General features: G+C 43.0%; 2 protein-coding genes and 1 pseudogene across 2 annotated transcripts in view; all 3 read left to right on the forward strand.

The window, feature by feature from the left end:
- The window catches only part of LOC126237468 (PRL-1 phosphatase), a 673,482-nt gene that overhangs the window by 56,834 nt on the left and 594,901 nt on the right, over positions 1 to 21,747 (forward strand). The gene's annotated exons all lie outside the window — the stretch shown is intronic.
- Positions 313 to 5,259, forward strand: LOC126237467 (uncharacterized). The gene is made up of 2 exons (XM_049947607.1): positions 313 to 625; positions 4,388 to 5,259. Exons 1-2 carry the CDS (start codon positions 493 to 495, stop codon positions 5,071 to 5,073), a joined length of 819 nt encoding a protein of 272 aa, XP_049803564.1. The 5' UTR covers positions 313 to 492; the 3' UTR covers positions 5,074 to 5,259.
- Positions 9,185 to 9,302, forward strand: LOC126238545 (5S ribosomal RNA; annotated as a pseudogene).

Genomic DNA, 21,747 nt, shown 5'->3' on the forward strand with positions numbered 1-21,747 from the left:
GCCGCAACATTCAGCTTCCTTAGATGCGCCTGAGAGACATGTAATACATTTTGCTGCAGGCGTACGCCTTTCCGTACTGCTTAGTTTCAGCCACGGTGGAAGACGTAAATCGCTTAATTAACAACGCTACGAACACAACCACGCTACGAACGGAAAACAACCCATAGCACGTCAAGCGAGTCATCGTGACGTGTGCCCCCCTCCCCCTTCGCCTCTCAACATCTTGCGCCACCGCAAGCGATAGCTTCGTAACGTTTCGGCTACCAACGGTCGCGTTCGTAGCGAAGCCGCAGTTGCTTTCCTGTCACAAGGTCGGCCCGTCGGGGAATTCCGGCGACGACCGACATCGGCCGACGACGGCCGATCTTCTCAAAGCCGTACGCCATTACATGCGCAGTCTCAGTGCCGCCTCGCCCGACGTAGAAACTTCGGACGACAGTCGGTGAAATTGTTTTCTTTGGTCGAATTGGGCGACTTTGTCATGCAGAAAACATGGACTGTGAGAAGCTTATAAGCTTAGTCCACGAAAGGAGGAGTTTGTGGCACCCTGAGGATGCGAATTATCATAATAGGGATGTGGCTAGGAGTCTGTGGTTTGAAATCGCTACTTTATTGGAAACGACAAGTAAGTAACAACTTAAAAGTTTAATAATAATTAATTGAACGTTACTTCATATTGCATTATGCATACTCTGTGGCTGTTTATGCACTTCAGCCTTATGTCTACACAGTGTTTTAACTTAAAATTGGCATATCAGCCCCGTGTCTGAACTGGTAGAAGTGGGATGGCTTGTAGACAGTTTTTTTTTTTTTTTTTGTGTTTGGCCGCGGTCAACGTTATCTAATTGAGAGTAATATATAAGGAAGTCATTGTTGTCCGCTGTGTCACTGTTTTGTGCGTCACACTGTTGTACGTCAAACTATTTCGTACTGTTTCCTTTGTTGGTGATAAACGTATGTAATTGTTGCAATTAGGATATTTGTTAAGCACCTCGATACAAAAGACGATTTCAGTCTTAATCAGGAACAACATATAAGTGATTTTTACATCGGGACGTGACCTACGATTTCGTGGAAGCATGAGCCACTGGTTAAGATTCTTACACTGCGGTTTCTCATCCCTTGGTCAATATGGTGGCCCGTCTTGCCTCCTCCCCCCCCCCCCCCCCCGTAAGACCCTTCTTGAATCGACCAACATATAATTAGCACACTGTAATTAATGCAGCATGCCGTCTGCAGCGCAGACAAAATCTGTATCGGAAAATAAACTATAACCTAAAAATATTTTTTTCAAGTGAAAATGTGAGAGATGTCATGTTTGATGCTTAAAGTACAGTACTGGATCACTTCTGGCTAGTGGCAGAGAACCAGTTTAGCTGTCTTTGAAATGTTATTGCTGCTTACTGGTGTTTTTATGCTAGTAGAGTGATATTCTATAATTGTGGGAAGGTTTGCAAATGTGATGTACATGTTTCCACTTTTCAGTGCTGTAGATGTTCACAGCATCTTCTTGTATGTCATGTGGGTCTGTCACACATAGGCTGAATGACAGTCACTGCTGGTTAATTGAAATGTGTCTCTTAGGCTGAATTTATTCCAAGTTGTATAGGGTAATTTTAATCCTCTCTGTAACAAATTGTATTTTTTATGTCACTTGTATTTCTTGTTTTCTCATGATACTTCGCACACTCTGGGTTAGTTTGTTATCAAACGTCAGTGTGTGCCTTTTGTTCCTGTTGTATGAGGCATCCCAATCTTGATGTCCTGGATTGCTCCTTTTGGTTATGGGAGTATTACCGTTGCAGAGTGTTGCACTTTTCATGTAAGTGTTTTGTGTCTGTTGTGTGTTTATTTTCCATGTTTCAGTTGTCCCAAATTTCTTTAGGAATTTGTCTATGTTAAGTTCCTGCAAGTAGCTTTATTTGATATAGAGGAACGATACGAATGTTGGCTTTGACCAGTGACAGAGGAAAAATGGAACAAATACCATAAACAGTAAGGCGACTACCATATAACGTGTTGTTTTGGCAGTTCTTTTCAAATGTGGTAAGCTACAGATCAGTCTGTCATCACAGTCAGGTATTTTTTAAATATCAAATTGGTTGGCTTTGAGCGCTCACAACAGAACCTAGACCTCAGGCAGTCAGTCACCACAGTCAGATTTGTTTAGTTTCACATTCGTTGGCTTTGAAAATTCACAAGAAAACTTCCACCTTCCAACCTAACCTATACTCGGGTTAAGCTACAGATCAGTGTGTCACCACAACCACCAGCGTTTTATGCTTTCATATTCTTTGGGGTTGGCTTCGCCAACTAACAGCACTGTGAATATAGGCACCAAAAGGCGACATGACAGCAGCCATTAAAGTTATGTCACTGGCCAAACGCAACGACTCGTGTTGAGCACTCCTGACGTTCTGTATTTATTCGCTAGGATTCTCTTTAGTGTGTGTAGAAGGTATTTGAACCTGTCCTGTTAGTGTGTTGCCAGATCTGTTTAGGATTATTGTGTGGTTGTTGTGGGCATCTTGTACACTGAGAGCTGGTAATGGTGGTTTTTAGTTTCTAGAGTGATGTGTGGAAAGTGTGTTTTCTTGTCTGTTTCAGTTTCGGTTATGAGATGGATTTTTGGATGGGCAGTGTTGATGTTTGTGTGTAGCTGCTGCATTCAGTCACCTGTTTCATCCAAAAGACAAATTATGCAATCGATATTGTGGTATTAGTAGGTATTACTTTCTACTCTCTAGGTTTCTTTCTTTCCTCAGAGATGTTCTTCTCAATGTGGTTATGAAAGATGTTAATCAGTAAACCACTTACTGGTGATCTCATGGGGCATTCTTATTCTTGTATCAAAAATTGAGCCTCATACTGGATAAAATTGTGTCCCATTATTACTTGGGATTTGTTAGACATCTTGCATCTCTTTTTCTGGGGAAACATTTGTCTGTCAAAATGTGCATATGTTTCTGCGTAAGTGATCTGCTGTTGCAGTTCTGAAATCATCACAGCTGTGATTAGCTTATTCCGCTTGTGAATTCTTGGTATTTCATCACAGATAGTAAAGAAAGATCCATTGGTGCCACAACTGTCATGAAACATGTTTACGTGTAAAGAAAGTACATAATTCTGTTCTTGCAAGTAGCTGTAACCTGTTGATCATCATCTTCTGCAATAATAGAAACAGAATGTAAAACTGTAAGGTGCTATTATTTAAAAATTTATTACATACATAGGTACAGGAAAATACGACATAATTCAGTGTTTCGCCGCATTTAAACTGAATTATAATGTTGAGGTACAGCTCTACTGCTTATAAAGTATTGTTTAAATGCTTCATGTACTTCACGTGGTCTCCTTCAAGACCGATTAAAACGTTCTGCACCTTTATCAAGGTCATTACCATCATTATCTTCCTTGTACTGGATAGCGTTGCTAGCCGTTGACAGACTTACACTTATTACTTCTGGTGCAGCAAGAATGGTGGGTAGTAGCCAAAAACATTTTGCAACTGTATCATCAAATTAAGCACATAATTGAAGTTCTGCCTTGAGACGTTCTATTTGCTTACAAGAATTCCAAAGAGATGCTCAGTCACTCATCTAGTTCTAGATACGCAGTAATTGAAGATTTTTCTTTGTTGATCCATATGGTGACCAAATTGTGTCGCATTAAGAATCATTCAGAGTATATCCTGGACCACACAGCAAAACGGGAGGCGCAATAAAATCTGTTCCTGGCAGAGTTTTACTGGGTGATGCATTGAAGGAGTTATGGTGGACGGCATTATATACAATAACACCACTGTTATTCTGTCTCCCATGTGTTCCTACCTCCACAGCTATAAATCTGTATGTACCTGGCGTCTGCGACGCCTTGAAGCCGGATAGACAAGTTCTTTTTATAACTGTTGTACAGAGATCCCGTTAAACAAGGACTTCTTATGTGACTGTTGTAGCAGTAAATGCTTCCTATGCAACTGGGAAATTTCCAGAAATACTCGTAATCGTTTGCCATTTTGTGGAAATTTTCTGTAGTCGAAACAGACATATATGTTTTGTATGCAATTTCACCCAGATGGCTTCATGTGTTTCATATATAATTCTGACGACCGTTTGGTGGAAGCGCAGATGGGTTAAGATATGGGCTTATTCTGATTGTTATATCGGGAACGTGTGCTGTAAGTGATCATGATAGTTACTGCACCGTTCTCCTATTGGTTATCTCCAACTTAACGATTCGTCTACTTCTGCTCGCAAACTCAGTAAAACCAAATAAGCGTCTCTTAACCCACCTGCTCTTTAGCCGTCTCTTTTTATTGTGTTATAGTTTTATAAATATTTGTGCGAGCGGATCGATCAAAACTGATTTATCATGTGTGTATTTTTAGGTTCCAATGTGAAATCAAAATGGCAGAATTTAAGAGACACGTATCGACGGGAACTTGCGAAGAATAATCCGCCAACAGGTTCTGCATCAGTGGGCAGTTTCTCGAAATGGAAGTACTTCCACCAAATGAACTTTCTGCAAGACACGTATGCTTCAAAGCGTCTCATTGGAAATGTTCCAAAATCCGTGAAATCTGACCCAGCGGATTTGATGGCCGACGTAGCGGACGTACAAGTTGTATCATATAATGACGAAACATCACTAGAAGACGATTCATTTTCAGAACAAGCGGACGATGAAAGATACCACTCTTTGACTCCGGACGAAAGTGTTGCGGCTGAAAATCTATTTAAATGGGCCAAGAAGAGGCCTCGAAAGAAAACAGATCCAATTTACAATCTCATAGAACTTGAAAAGGCTAAGTTAGTACACCTAGAATCAATGAATTCTAAGAAACAAAAGGGTGAAGAGTATGATGAAGACTATTACTTTCTCATGAGTTTATTGCCGCACTTACGTGCCGTGCCACAGCATTTGAAATTAATCACGCGGGTTAAATTGCAACAGGTCTTAATTGAAAATCAGGCAATGCTTCAAAAATACCCACACTCATCGCACCCTACCACATCCTCAGCAAACCAGCCAGGCGCAGAACACACGAGGAACAACAACAGTATGTCTATCTGATGCTGTGGTCCGCAACAATTGAAGAGCAGTGTCTACTCTGTATGAAGTAGAAAAATGTGGCTCACATAGTGTAACGCATTTCTTGGATGTGGCCAAATATGGACTGTGTAATTTCTACACTGAGAAATCGTTCGTAAATTGTAATTAGATATTTTTGTATTAAAACTGTTTTCATTCCATTGTAATATAAAACCTACGACTTTATTTCTTTACTATCCATGATATATATGTTGAGCGTAGGTAAATTAAATTTATTTGCAGACAATTAACTGATTGCATAACCTGGATTATGCCAATGATTTGTGAGCAAATTCAGTTACCAGGTTGAATGCCACACGCTTAGTGTTTTCCACCGCCAGGCCAACCACACGGCGTAAGGTATGATGCTCTGCTGGGGCCACTAGCGGCCACGTCAACGAGTTGAACAGCTGTATCCTGCTCATTGTATTATTTCACCAGCTCGTGTGTGAGGTGCTGTACCGAATAGTATATAAGAGGAGCCTCACCTTTTGAACAAGGTCTTAAACAGAATGAATTAAAGAAGTTACCGTGTAACTATGACTATCCTCTCTTCTGCTGAAATGTATTTTGTGAAGTTGGATTTCTTGTCAGTGTCACCACAAATCACCTCGAGTGTGTAAGAGAACGTTCGTCTTCATCCTCGTACAATCGTAAAACTTGTCTGGCTGTCCTAGTAAATGAAGTAAGAGCGCGTGATATTCGCCACGTTCTTCTTGGGGCATGCAGCTCATTCGGATGCATTCGGCGCCGATTTAGCAGCAGAGCAGCCGCAATTCAGGACTCGACTCTAAACTGAGAAGCGTTGTGGCATGCATACCGCCAAAAACTGACTAAGAGATGGGAGACTCTGTGACCAAGCTGTCGGTCAGTGTTATCGGACGACCTCTGACGATGGTGGCGTGTGGCGACCTTCGTCTATGTCACTCTGACCGTAGCCTCGTATCGACGTCTTGATACAGGAAAACAGGGAGTACAAGCTGCCGATTCGGTGTTCCGTGCCGATTATCTGTTAGAGTAGCACATGCAATAATAGCATATCGTGCAGCCACCGTTCCATGAGAAACTATGCACAGGGAACGTAGCGAAACAGAAACATCCAGAATCTAGCAGTTTAGTCGCCCTGAAGAGGCAACGCCATTTGTATTGTCGTTTTAGTGTTTTATAATAACACACAAGGATTTTATTCAAATATAGGACGAGTTTGGGGTGACACGGCCTGTTTGTGAATGATTAATCGATAGTCATATAGGTGTGGCTACTTCTTATATTGTTACGTTTATTTGCCCTCAAGCTTCCCAAATATTGCGGCGGTTCGTTGCGTTGTGCCATAAGTTTAATACACACGATAGATATACACAACAGAGACTTTAGTCATCAATAATATATTCTCCTTCACTATTTACAACAGTCCGCCAACGTAGGCGTAACTTATCGTTTCCGCGACTGTAGAAATCACGTGGTTTTGAGGTGAAGAACTCGTCGAACCATATTTGGAACGCACTGTCATCCGGAAAAAAAAAGTTCCTTGGAGATTTTCTTACAGAGAGTGGAAGAGGTGAAAATCTGAAGTCACAAGATCAGGTGAATAAGGTGCGTGCGAAATGACTTCCCAACACAACTCCTGTATCGTGTTTTCTGTCAGTCTAGCAGAATGCGGGCGGGATATTATCGTGAAGCAGCATCACTTAATGCAGTCTTCCTGGTTGTTGTTCTTGGAGTTGGTTCTGCAAGACGCCTCAATTGTTGACAATAAATGTCAGCAGTGATGGTTACACCTCAGGTAAACAATTCGTAGTACATCGCACCGCCGCTGTTCCACCGGATCCATATCAATATCTTTTGTGCACGCGCGCAGGTCTTTGTATGCGGAGTTGCTGCTTTGTTTGGGCTCAGCCATTGCTTTCTTTTCCTTAAGACAGCGTAAAGACACCAGTAACGACACAGTAACACGATCTAGTTGATGACGAGAAAGCAAAGAGATGCACATACGGCCACACATTGATTTTTGTGATTTTGGCTTAGAGCATGCGGTACCCATACACCCGGTTTTTTAATCTTCTCCATTGCATGCAAATGGTGCACGATGGTGGAATGATCACAGTTCATCGCAGTTGCCAGTTTTCGAATACACTGACGTGGTTCGTTGTCAATTAATGCGTTTAAACGATCGTCATCAAACCTCGAAGGTCTTCCTCAAGCTGGAGAGACACTAATATCAAAATGATTCTCCTTAAACCGAGAAAGCCATTTTCTTGAGGTGCTCTGTCGAATGTCTTTATCCCCTCACAAGCTGCTAATGTTTCTGGGTGCCTCCGCTGCTGTCACCCATCTTTGGAACTCAAAACGGAAGAACATGTCGGAAATGTTCCGATTTCTCCACTTGGCACTGCAATTTCTAACGTCCGTAGCTCTACTCACCACATTCAAATGACAATATGTAAACTCAAGTAGCAACAGTGAGTTACAACAGGAAATGACTTTCGAGAAATAAATCCATAGCAACCGGAATACCAACATGCAAAACAAAAACATAACGAACTTATGCACTAACGTAAGATTCAGCCATAAACATTGTTATTTAAAATCTTTAAAATTACATGTTCACTTGTTATTGTTGCACTGAATTTTCGATACATCTCGCTCTGTCTTAACTACATATTCTAAGTCCAAATAAAAGAAACACTGAAACTTTCTTATTTTCATACTGATGATGTTAATAACTGGCAATAATTTTGTCTCATTTTTAGAGGTTTGTGGCGTTCATCGTTGGAAGTAATTAACAAATAGGATTCGGAACGAACACTGCACAAAAACCACCTAAGTAATAAAGAGTTGTTCTTTTGGTATTAGTTACTTTAGTGCACCTGTGTATTCAGCCAGATATTACCCTAGGAGCCGGCCGGAGTGGCCGAGCGGTTCTAGGCGCTGCAGTGTGGAACCGCGCGACCGCTACGGTCGCAGGTTAGAATCCTGCATCGGGCATGGATGTTTGTGACGTCCTTAGGTTACTTAGGTTTAAGTAGTTCTAAGTTCTAGGGGACTGATGTCCTCAGAAGTTAAGTCTCATAGTTCTCAGATCCATTTGTACCAATACCCTAGGAATTATGAATGTTCGCCTCTTGAAAGTATCTTGAGATGTGAAATAAATGTGGTTAAAGAACTGTCGCGTCTCAAGTGCAACGTCATAAACGCGTAGCAGTCCACGCTGTTACTTAGTGCGTCTGTCCACCACCACCAAGCGAGACAGTGCTAACAGAACTTGGCGACACTCGCCGCTGGATATATAAACTAAGTCAACACAGTCCCTGTTAGCCCGTATGATGTGTACATTTACAACACCACTAGTGGTCTACATGAAAACAAGGTTCTTCTAAGAGATATTTTATAAAACGGCAGTTAGTTGTTAATACTGTTATACACGAGCCAAATATTATAGTTCCAGCACTGAAAACTCATCAGTAGTCAGTAGTAAGAGCATAATCATATTAGATCTTTAAAATAAAATTGTTAGCCATTGCAGATTTTTGTCGTGCGTTCTATCACGAAGATGGAATGTCAAATATTCCTCATTGTCAAAGCTACGCAGCAGTACGTCAAATTAACCTGAAACAAATGTTTCATATTCTTTGTGAATTATTCGTAGTTAATGCGTACGGCTGGCAAATGTTTTGTCTGGAGTGTGGCACTATATGGGGCAGAAACATGGACACTGAGACGAGAGGATGAAAAAAGGTTAGAAGCATTTGAGATGTGGATGTGGAGGAGAATGGAGAGAATAAGCTGGATGGAAAGAGTGAGTAATGAAAGAGTATTGGAATGGGTTGGTGAGAGAAGATTATGCTGAAGGTTGTAAGAGAAAGGAAAAAGAACTGGTTGGGAGATTCATTGAGAAGGGAGTGCTTGCTAGTAGATGCTTTGGAAAGATTGGTTTGTGGGAGAAGACTGAGAGGAAGAAGGACATACAAGGTGATAGACGACATAAAGGGATGAGGAAATTATGCAGACCTGAAGAGGATGGCAGAAGACCGGACAGCCTGATGAAAACCTGCCTTTAGGCAGATCACTGATGATGATGATGAATGCGTACGACGCCAACGGCCTTGCCGCAGTGGTAACACCGGTTCCCGTTAGATCACCGAAGTTAAGCGCTGTCGGGCTGGGCTAGCACTTGGATGGGTGACCGTCCAGTCTGCCGAGCGCTGTTGACAGGCGGGGTGCACTGAGCCCTTGTGAGGCAAACTGAGGAGCTACTTGACGGAGAAGTAGCGGGTCCGGTCACGAAAACTGACAACGGCCAGGAGAGCGGTGTGCTGACCACATGCCCCTCCGTATGACACGGCGGTCGATCGGTACCGTTGGGTCTTTCAAGGCCTGTTAGGACGGAGTTAAGTTTTTAAATGCTTACGAGACTGGAATCGGAGTTCGTCTGCCTAGGTAAAAGAGGACAATACTTCCAGATCTCAAAAATGCATAATATTTGTATTTGCGCCATTTTATGGAAACAAAGAATAATGCTGCTTTACACTTTCATCAGTAATTAGCAAGAGCAATATATTATTTCCATTTAAGTAAAGAAAAAAACCTAGGATCCATAAATTCTGTCTTTGAGGTTGACCGCCAATAATATTGACACTTAACATTCCTCAATAGCCTATTTAACACTGCCGATTCCCTTTTCCCTGTTCATACATACGTGATGATTCAGAAAGAGAGAATAGATTTGAACGGTTTATTACAGACAAGCTACGCAAGACAGAAACACAATGTGAGCATTTCACTGGACAGAGGAAGGTTCCGAGTTTTCCGTTCGCACTGACACTATGCAAAGACATCAAGGTTCGATGAGGACGACCGTGGAGCAACTCAGCCGGCGAGCGACCATCTCGGGGCTGAGAGCGATACGAAGACAAGAAGAGCAACAACGCGTCCTCCCGAGAATGAGACTCTTCCAACTTCAACATCTGTGACTTGAAAGTCCGGACCAATCGTTCAGCGGCACCGTTTGAGGCGAAAACGGCGCGGATGTCAGATGTTGAATACCATTGGCCTTGCAGAATGACTGAAAGTCTGCGGACATGAATTGTGGGCCATTGTCGGAAACAATAGTCTGTGGAAGACCTTCAATGCAAAAGATAGCAGATAACGCTTGGATGGTGGCAGATGACGTCGTGGAAGACATCCTGACAACAAAAGGAAAATTACTGAAGGAATCTACAACAACCAACCATCGAGCATTCCAAAATGGACCAGCAAAATCTATGTGCAAGCGTTGCCAAGGGGAAGTGGCTTTCGGCCATGCAAAGAATTTCCGCGGTGGTGCGGATTGTTGTTCGGCACACGCCATGCAAGAAGAGCACATATTCGTAATCGCAGCATCGATTCCGAACCAAGTACAGTGCTGACGAGCAAGTTGTTTCGTGCGCACTATACCCCAATGTCCTTGGTGGAGAAGTCGTAAGACAGAGGATTGTAACGAACGTTGGACCACGACCCAGGACTGATCATTATCAGAACGCAACAGCAAAACACCACGTCGTACAAAAAGTCTCTTCTTCTGAGCAAAAAATCGGCGAACCAACGGATCCTCGATCCGTGACTTGGACAAGGGCCATTGCGTAGCAACAAAACGCAAAACGGTAGCAAGGACAGGATCAGCAGCTGTGGCGGTAGCCACACGACGAAAATCAATCGGAAACGATTCGACCACGTCATCGGTTTCCGCATCAATGAACATGCAAGCAAGTTTGGAGGAATCGAATGCTCTATCCCTAGCAACAGGCAAACGGGACAACGCATCGGCGTTTCCGTGCTTAGCAGTGGACCGATACAAGATATCGTAGCGGTACTGCGAGAGGAAAATAGACCAGAGTATGAATTTCTGCGTTGTACGTGGAGGTACAGGCTTGTTCGGATGAAAAAGCGATGTCAAAGGTTTGTGGTCTGTGATGATGGTAAAGTGACGACCATACAAGATATCATGGAACTTAGTAACACCAAATACGAGAGCCAAAGCTTCTTTCTCGATCTGTGAATAATTTCTTTGCGCAGACGAGAGCAATTTGGACGCAAAGGCAATAGGGCGACCATGCGATCCATCTTTGTGCGCAAGCACAGCACCGATCCCGAAATCCGATGCATCTACCATCAACAAAAGGTGTTTCTGGGGATCGAATGGCGTAAGGCAAGTATTTGAAAGCAACGCCGATTTCAACTGGCGAAAGGCGCGTTCGCATTCCGTCGTCCAGACGAACGGAACACCTTTACGGCGTAAGCGATGAAGTGGAGGTGAAATGGAAGAGGCATGGGGAACATAGCGATGATAATAGTTAATCAAAATTTGCTCCCGTATACGAACATCAGAAACGTTCTGTGCAATTGCATCACGTACCATAGTATCTGAATAAGGGAGTCCACATTCACACTCAAAAGCACAATCCCTAGTAAGGCCTTGCAAAGTTGCAACCCACTCCCTATTAGTTTGACCGGCCGTATGTTTTGTACGAAAGAACGTATACCTTTTTGCAACTACATTGACTGATTCCTTGAAATATACATCTAATGCAGACAAAATTTCTTCGTAGGACAGAGTTGCTACGTCGCGTCGGGGAAACAATTTCACTATCACACGGTACGTGTGCATCCCGACGGATGCTAACAAAAAAGGCTGCCGCTCGTTACCTTGAATTCTGTAGGCGGCGAGATGGAATCCAAATTGGTGTGACCACTCCGTCCAGCTTTCCATCGCCGCATCAAATCCTCTTTTGAGACTCGTCGCCAAATATGTTGTGTCTAGACAAGACAGCCTAGACACAATGAGAGGAAGCCGAAAGGCACGCGCTTAAACTCACGCAGACTGGCGTGAGGTCTGAAACAGGATACGTAATGAATGCTATAAAGAAAAGTACGTAGCTTCTGGAATACTTAACTTTAATCCACCTTTGTAGAACACCGCTCTTGATGATACATTAATAGAATCTCAATATCAATTGAATACGGCGCCTTGCTAGGCCGTAGCAATTGTAGCTGAAGGCTATGCTAACTATCGTCTCGGCAAATGAGAGCGTATTTGTCAGTGAACCATTGCTATGAACGTCGGCTGTACAACTGGGGCGAGTGCCAGGACGTCTCTCTAGACCTGCCGTGTGGTGGCGCTCGGTCTGCAATTACTGACAGTGGCGACACGCGGGTCCGACGTATACTAATGGACCGCGGCCGATTTAAAGGCTACCACCTAGCAAGTGTGGTGTCTGGCGGTGACACCACAAAAATCATTGGAATCTCCGTGAAGCTGAGGAAACAACCAATTTGTAGCATGTCCATGTCACAGTTTCCTCCGCAAAAAAGGAAGGCCAACAAACTTGTGAACAGAGACGGCACAAAACACATTCAGTTTCGGTGAGTCTCTTTCATGTTCGACGACGACGCCAGGATTTTGTGACTCCCAAACTCTTATATTACGGCGATTTATTGTACCCTGTAGATGAAACGTCGATTCTTCCAAAAAGATGAGTCGTTCGGAAAAAGTGTCCTCTGCCATGTCCTGGAGAAACGAAACGCAAAATTCGTATCTTCTCTTGTGGTCGCCGGGACTTAATTCCTGCAGTAACTGCAACTTATAAGGCTTTATAAGCAGGCGTCGTTTCAGAACACACAACACCGTTGTTTGAGGATGTTGGAGCTCCTGTGGACTACCAATAGTCCGTGTGTAAGCATCTCGGATACGCTCGACATTTTCAACACACGTGCGTGGCCGGCCAGTACTCTTCCCAATATACAGCTAGTTCCCTAGAATTTTGTATGACAGTCTGATGATAGAATGAAGGCTTTGACGGCCGGGTGACATTGCTACTGGTAAGGCTTTTGGGGTTTAAGATCGTGGTCCACGAAACTCTCCTGTTCCTAACATTTCATCCAGAACTGCGCTGGACATCTTCAGAGACGTTGCTCCTCCATTGAGTGTTGCCGCCGGCGAGAGAGGCCGAGCGGTTCTAGGCGCTTCAGTCTGGAACCGCGCGACCGCTACGGTCGCAGGTTCGAATCCTACCTCGGGCATGGATGTGTGTGTGATGTCCTTAGGTTAGTTAGGTTTAAGTAATTCTAAGTTCCAGTCGACTGACGACCTCAGAAGTTAGGTCCCATAGTGCTCAGAGCCATTTGAACCATTTGAGTGTTGTCGACTATCGATAGTTAAGTTTTACCTTTGACAAGAATCATCTCTGCTTATCGCGTGTAACTCCGGCGTCGCCGTTTTTTCTACAATGTATATGTCGCTCACAGACGTCCGTCCAGTCAGTCGGCAAGACTCAACGGAGGAACAACGGCTCTGAAGATGTCCAACGCAGTTCGGGACGAAACATTAGGAACGAAAGTGTTTCGTGGGCCACGACCTTGTACTCCGAAAGGTTTACCAGCAGCAAAGTCATAAATCTGCATGTGCAGAGGCGCTTCTTGCCGAAAGAACGGCTGAATGTACGTTGCACCTGAACAGTGGATTCATTGATTTCACGCAAATTCCAACACAAAATAATTTCTCATGTGGTGTAGTCGCCATATTGGTACAAATAAACAACAGCGCAGCTGTGTCAAAATTTTGAACCTTCCTCTATCCAGTGACACGCACAACGTGATTGTGTTTCTTATAGCTTGTCTATAATAAACAACTTTAATCTGCTCTTTCATTTTGAATCACCCGGCACAGTTCTTTCTGAGTGTCAATCAAGAGACCAAAATCAAAACCATAGTCGAAGCAGGCTTAATATTGTAATATGTTCATTTTTCACGGAGGGTAATCTCACTGTAACTTCTGTAAGTAGTAGGTTGCTCTGAGAAGAGTTTGAAATTTTCCCTTACAAATTACAACATACGCTGTCTCGTGTGCTGCTTCTTGTTGGCGCTATTCATATCTTCGTTTGTTTCGTGATGTTATTCACAGAGCGCGCTTCCATCGATTGGCAAAAGCTTCTCCGCACTCGGAGCAAAAACATAAACAGAAAAGAAAATTTAAATTCGCTTCTCGTCCCGTCCGTTAATGTTATTTAAACTAAAAATATTTCGTTTCCACTTTAGTAATTTATCTATAATGTTGCAAGATATCCAGTGGGAACATTTTCCCGTCCGTGACGATATACGCTGGAAGAAATACTGAAAAATTAAATTATGTGTACTTTGATATCCACGCGTGCACAAGCCACAAAGTGCGCTCTGATACGGCGACACGTCGTCGCGACGCTCACGTGTACTGGAGTTCACGAGGTGCAAGGGGGCGGATGGGTAGGGTCGAGGGCTGGTGGGGGGGGGGGGGGGGGGGGGGAAGCAGGCGACTGAAGGTCTGGAGCCGAAGTTGCTCCGCGCTGAATTCCGCGAAAGCGACGGGGCGTCTGAGTCCCCTTACTTGAGTGGGTAGCAGACAGCAGGCCACGTGCCTGCAACTCAGCGGTGTGGCGGGCAGCGCACGGGCCTGCCACGTGGGGACGCTGATAGGCTGGCGCCGCGCCAGGCGCGTCACGTGGGTGCAGACGGCAGTTGCAAGCAGTCTGTGGCGAGGCGAGGCCCATTTGACGGCGCGTGCCTACCCCACAGGTTCCCAGCCCAGCTGCAGACTTCGTTTCCGTATCTGGAGGCGCCAGCGACTACTAAAATAGTTGAAATAGCTCTTTTTATTATACTTTGACGCAGTCACACTCATCGTTACAGATTACCTTTAAAGAACAGATTATCCATTTCGTATATTTAGGATATGACATATCATATGCTCAGAATACGGATATAAGCACAAAAACTAATACTTACCACCGTATAATGTGGCACAATAAGGAGAACACTGAATGGAAGTGGTTAGGAAGCATGTTGAAAAATGGTACTTCTTTTCTGTGCTAGACAATGACCACTTTATTGAGTCTATTCTTGCAATTAGAAACACAAAAATAATTCAGATACGCAGGCGTCCCTTTAAATCAATCGTTTACCACGCCCCTTTCTTTAAAATGGAAATTCATGGCCGAAATTTTGATTTACAAGTTAGATGCGTAGTTACCTTTTACGCATCACGATGTTCAGTTGTTTGAAAATGTCGTCTGTGCCTTCCTTTGTTTTAGCTTGTAAAACAAAAGTTTGTTTGTATTGAAATTGTGTTGTGGCCTTTGTTTTTTCGCGGATTTATTTTGCGTTTCATAATGCCACGAGCTAAGAAACTGTATCCTAAACAAAAATTCCTACGTAATATGTAGGAAGTTAAAATGGAAAAAGTCTTTTATTCTAGACTTAATTTCGGCAACACCAGCAATTACGCCATCGCAATTTGTAGAATTTCAATATTAGATGGCAGGACAGACGAGGTATTCTTTCCAAAACAATAGTCTGGAGATAATTTTTAATTCTTTTCAACACAGAAATCGATTTTACCGCTTAATTGTTAGATACCGCCGTTGAAGGATGCGTTCTGAGCGCAACTATAACTTTGGGATATAATTCGTCAAGTTCTCTTATGTGCGGGAACAAAGAAAGCCTCTATGGAGTTAATTTTTAGCCCTTGTACATAGTATTTCCAAATGCAATCCAGAGTCGATACGTTCACTTGCTGTATGCATTTTCAAATCGCTTAAAACCGTTTTAGTGCAAGCATAGTCGCCTGCAGAATTTTGTTGGAGGATGATAAGACTCTGAAATTACGGTTTTGTCAGTTTCGAGACATGTCTTACCACAAGAACTAAATTTTATGTACGATACAAAAAAGTTGGCGGTTTCAATCACAACAGTAAGGTAATGTTATTTACCTAATAAGATAATAAGGGGGTGAATACAGCATTACATATTTGTTAGTATAAGTATATTACGACATGGGTAAAAGAGGGGCGCAAATCAAAAATGTAGTTTTGAGGTAACCGAATTTCAAAAATTATGGCATTTGTTGTCATAGTAAGTCATATCTTAGCAGTGCTATCTGTCCGGATGAGGTTGATTAGCGGGAAGAATTCGCTTGAAACACTTTTATAAAATTGGGAGTTATGGGCTGTGTTTTTTTTTTTTTTTTTTTTTTTTTTTTTTTTTGTATGAGTTACGGCCTTCTATTATAAAAGGCATATTTTGTATTATTTTTCAAAGAAAATGGATCACCAGTGGAAAATATTTCTATGTCCAACTCGTAAAAGACTGATCTGATCTGAATTTGTGAAAACTGTAATCTGTAACGACAAAGGAAATATTACTCGATTTGAAGTTTGTGTTATTCTATTTAAAACTTGTGAAAATTGAATGTCTCTCTCCATTATAATAGATTTTAAGAACAGAGATCGAGAATCTGGGGCCGATAGAAAGAGTCTACTCCAATATTTTTGTTAAAGATACTTATAGTTACCTTAAAATAGTGGATACTTTTCTTTCGATAGTTTTGTGTGTACTATACTTCTCTTCCCATACCACTCATGGGTAAAGAGTCGATAATTTTCGTTCAGTACAGTGTCACTAAGTGCAGTGGAAGCAGCGGCATAGTGACAAATTTCTCGCTGTAGACAGACAGTTACACAGACAAAACAAGGCAACGGTTAACGCAGTTCACAGTGACACACAGCACCAGAGAATGTGTCGTATATCCACTTGTAGAAGGCACCTCCTACATTGTTTTACATAGAAACGTAAGTTAGAAAACGTCCCGTTCCCTTGTAACGAATCATCGAGGTGGCGCAGTTTTGTTTCGTAAATTTTCTTTGGCGAACCAACACACCCGCCTTCTCCTGAGATGAAGGCGTCGGATGCTGCCGTGGTGTGCGTTAAGGTGTCAAAGTTGAGTGACTGTAGCTGGATACAAGACAATTTAGACAAAATTTCTATTTGGTGCGATGAATGCAGCTATCTCTAAATGTAGAAAAATGAAAGTTAATGCGGATGAGTAGGAAGATCAAACCTGTGATGTTCGGATACAGTATTACTAGTGTCCCGCTTGACACAGTCAAGTCGTTTAAATATGTGGGCGCAACGTTGCAAAGTGAAATGAGATGGAACGAGCATGTGAAAACTGTGATAGGAAAGACAAATGGTCGACTTCGGTTCATTGGGAGAATTTTGGAAAAGAATGGTTCACCTGTAAAGGAGACCGCATATAGGACACTCGTGCGACCTATTCTTGAGTACTGCTCGAGTGTTTGGGATTCGTAACAGGTCTGATTGAAGTAAGACATCGAAGCAATTCAGAGGCGGGCTGCTAGATTTGTTACCGGCAGGTTCGAACATGACGTAAGTGTTACGGAGATGCCTCGCGAACTTAAGTGTAAATCCCTAGATGGAAGGCGACGTTCTTTTTCGAGAAACGCTATTGAGGAAATTTAGAGTACCGTCATTTGAAGCTGGCTGACGAACGATTCTGCTGCCGCCAGCATACATAGCACTTAAGGACCACGAAGATAAGATACGAGAAATTAGGGCTCATCCGGAGGCGTACAGACAGTCGTTTTTCCCTCACTCTATTTGCGAGTGGAAGAGGAGGGGAAATGAGAAGTACTAGTGCAGGGTATCCTCCGCCATGCATCGTGCGGTGGCTAGGGGAGTATCTGTGTAGATGTAGATGCCCTTTTAATGACATCGAGTTCAATTGTGTAAAGTGAAGTCTCTTCCGCTGAATGATACCTGTTGTCTTTTACTATTGCATGGTGCTGGTAGGATCAGCTTCGCACAATATCACTTTTGTGATTTCCTAAATCCCAAGAATGGCTATGCAAGTAGAGCCTTCGCTTGCTTGCCTCGAACAAGTATCAGACACAAAATTTCTGGTTAGTGGACCAAATTTATTTAAAAATTAATTAATTAATTAAAGTGATAAAAAGGCGTCACCTCACAGATAATTTGATAATTTAATAAAATACCAATCCATATATTCGATATACAATAATCATAGTACTAAGGATTTCAAACCTCTTGAAGAATGGAAAGGTCGAAGGGAAAGAGTGACAGATGTGCGCCTGCATAACATCTTCTCAGGTGCTAAACTTCCAAGTGGATTTTACCTACCACGCAAGACCTGGACTACCCTCAACAGAATCCGTACTGGCCATGGCCGATGCAGGGATGCTCTCTTTAAGTGGAAGAAGCTGCCTGATCCAGCCTGTTACTGCGGGGCTCCATACCAGACTGTTCACCACATTGTCAGTGAATGCAGGATTCGAGCCTATCACGGTGCCCAAGGGGACTTCCTGCTCGCAACTCCAGATGCAGTGCGCTGGATTGAAGGACTGGATATTTAGTTCCAAAGACAAACTTAAGTTTCTTGTGTGTCAATATGTTCATATGTGTATGTAATTTAATTTCATGATATGTCTGTATTAGTCATGTGCCAAATAATAATAAATAATCATGATACAATCCATTGAAACATTATTAAGGGGAGGTGCAAATTGACTGATTTTAAGGATCCTTACTAGGGAGCGTAATGGTGCTGTGAGATGTAATAGCAACGAATTTAGCAGTAATTAACATTTATTTTCTCGTTAAAAGTAATACACAGAAGTTAAGTTAAAACGCTGTTACTTGGAAAGCTGGCCGGTGAATCTCGACATACGGTACATTTATACAACGCAACAACTGGACCAATACGTGTGGGGCAAGTCTGCTAAATTACTGGTTACGATTTATCAAGATCAACAAACGACGTTCACATTGATCACTCACAAAACGAAAGAAAGAATTTAGAAGAATGCTCCTCTATTCCACATGTACGCTCACTGGCTCAGAGCACGACTGCCTTTAACGGACAGTTGAACGAAGCCCACTTCTGAAATTCCATACATCTCAGTAATTTTGTAAGTAAATTTGCCAAACACGAGCACATCTACTCCGCAATGAAACTGAATTTTCTGTTCGAACACGAGAGGTGTTTACGTCGAATTGGAGTCTCAAGGTTCACGAAGAAACGCACTTGGTGCAGCAGAGTAACGGCTACTAAGTCCATGGGGATGAAACACAAATTGGACGGTAAATTAAACAAAATTTAACACAAGCATTCCACAAAAGCACACGTTCATACATAATACATGAAAATAGCTAAAACTGTACGTCGCGTAGCGACGCCGCTCGTTCACATCGAGATGAAATTGCAAAAAAAGATCTCGTCGAATAAACTGAATACTAATGAAATTAATACCGTTCCCTGACTGAAATAATTGGTGCGTCATGATTATCAATGCCACATACCACAGTGACTACTGGAAACTCAAACAAAGCTAACTCTTACACACTTCAACTACTCAGAGCATCCGTACTCACCGGCGTCCTAGGTAAGAGTGAAACCAACCTGCCCCGTCGCCGGGGTCTATACAGCAGCCCGGAAGGGCTCAGAGAGCGTGGGCCGTTTCTACCTGTACCAAAGTCACAACGGGTGCTGACCACTGACTACTAAGCCTCGCCCGCATCTCGTGGTCGTGCGGTAGCGTTCTCGCTTCCCACGCCCGGGTTCCCGGGTTCGATTCCCGGCGGGGTCAGGGATTTTCTCTGCCTCGTGATGTCTGGGTGTTGTGTGCTGTCCTTAGGTTAGTTAGGTTTAAGTAGTTCTAAGTTCAAGGGGACTTATGACCACAGCAGTTGAGTCCCATAGTGCTCAGAGCCATTTGAACTAAGCCTCACTTACCCAACGTAGTCGTATTAAAAGCTCTACCCATAGATTGACTACAATGGCCTTAACACTTACGGAAAGCTCCTGGCAACTAAGGAAACCTGAAGAATCAGCTACAGACAAACCACACATTCGCACTAGCAGGCGACAGTGGGAACAGGAAAGCTATGACATGAATACATGGTAATGGTTCAAATGGCTCTGAGCACTACGGGACTTAACTGCTGAGGTCATCAGTCCCGTAGACTTAGAAGTACTTAAACCTAACTAACCTAAGGACATCACACACATCCATGCCCGAGGCAGGATTCGAACCTGCGACCGCAGCAGCAGCGCGGTTCCGGACTGAAGCGCCTAGAACCGCTCGACCACTCCGCCCGGCTACATGGTCATGGTTACACTTATACATACAGAACATAGTAATAAATTTGAAACTGAAAAAGACATTCCCCTTTGGCGTTCAAATGCCGCTGTAATATCACGCATTCTCTTCCATCTTTATCTCCAGGCATAGTCATACCGAACATTCGAGTCGTTAAGAATTGTAGCAAAACCGAAGGTTGCTTTCCAAGATCAATGGAAACGATCACATGGAGACGTTTCACCGGTTGGCGAAATAGTCCACTCTTTTTATTTTTAACATCTACACAGGCACAGCCGACAGAATCATCGAGTTTGGGGCCTTCGGCAATACTTGGCCATTGTTCGAGAAGACTTTCTAAATTGTTGTGATTGATTCATGGGTTCTCAGATTAGTCCATATTAACACGTACGTCCTGTAACTAGTTGCCGGCCGAAGTGGCCGTGCGGTTAAAGGCGCTGCAGTCTGGAACCGCAAGACCGCTACGGTCGCAGGTTCGAATCCTGCCTCGGGCATGGATGTTTGTGATGTCCTTAGGTTAGTTAGGTTTAACTAGTTCTAAGTTCTAGGGGACTAATGACCTCAGAAGTTGAGTCCCATAGTGCTCAGAGCCATTTGAACCATTTGTAACTAGTTGGTATGTCCTTACTGTAGCTCAAAGTAAGGTATCAATCACCTTCTGGTACCTCATTAGCGTTGAAAATGCCTCCACAAATGGTGGTGTTGATTTGTGGGATGATCGTCACAGCTAACCATACAGTAACAATGACGGACGCGCTCTCTGCGGTGCAAACGCAGACTTCAGGTGGTAAAGACAAAGGGAACTGCTATTTACCATGCGGAGTAGCTGCTGCTGCATCAGAGTTACAAAGAAACCATATGGATGTAGCATTTGTGTGGAGCAAGGGACATATGGAATTGTGGGGAATGAGAAAGCTGACCATTTCGCAACGAACGCAACAAAGAATGAAATACAGGAGGGCTGCATTCTAGAGGATGACTTTGGCTAGAGGTGAAAGGAAGAAGGTGTGGCAGATCGAAGATCTGGGAGCCTGGTAAAATAGAAATCCATCCACCTTTACGGAAGGCCCGATGCTACGCTAAAAAGTGGGATACGAAGTGTAACTGAACTGGTATAGGAAACAAGAGGCAGTTCGTCGGAACTATTGCCAGGGCGAAATTCAACCACGGCTGCTACCGTCAACACATCTATAGAATTCGCGTAATACCATCACTGTACTGCGAATATGGAAAGGTCCAGGTCGTCAACCACATAAACTTTGGCTACATTAGATGCGGAAGGAAATCAGACTGTTTACGGAGCTGGTTCACATGAATCAACAACGTCCTTCGAAAATATTAACATTGGTGACTACAGTGAATATAGGTGTTTATGAATTGCTTGTGAAGTTAATGTTAAAAGTTTGGGTTAAATTGTAACTATTTAATTTGGGTTTTTTATGTACAGGTTGTTAACAAAAGTGTAAAATATTTTGAGGGGTGGTATAACCGAACAAAACAAAACAAAAATCCAATAAACATGAGCTCTAAGATCCTTACTTTAAGAGCTATGAGTACTTCTTCATCATTGCTACAGTGTAACACATCTCTTTTATTGAACAGGTGGTCATAGTTCTCAAGTAAAGCATTTTAAAGCCCGTGTTTACTGGACTTTTTCTGTTGTTTTGGGCTGTTT

Source organism: Schistocerca nitens, chromosome 2, assembly GCF_023898315.1.
Source record: "Schistocerca nitens isolate TAMUIC-IGC-003100 chromosome 2, iqSchNite1.1, whole genome shotgun sequence".
Lineage (NCBI taxonomy): Eukaryota > Metazoa > Arthropoda > Insecta > Orthoptera > Acrididae > Schistocerca > Schistocerca nitens.

Coding starts and splice junctions, on each gene's coding strand:
- LOC126237467 (XM_049947607.1), top strand. CDS start 493: ATGGACTGTGAGAAGCTTATAAGCTTAGTCCACGAAAGGAGGAGTTTG. Junction 626..4,387: donor TACTTTATTGGAAACGACAA/GTAAGTAACAAC, acceptor GTGTATTTTTAG/GTTCCAATGTGAAATCAAAA.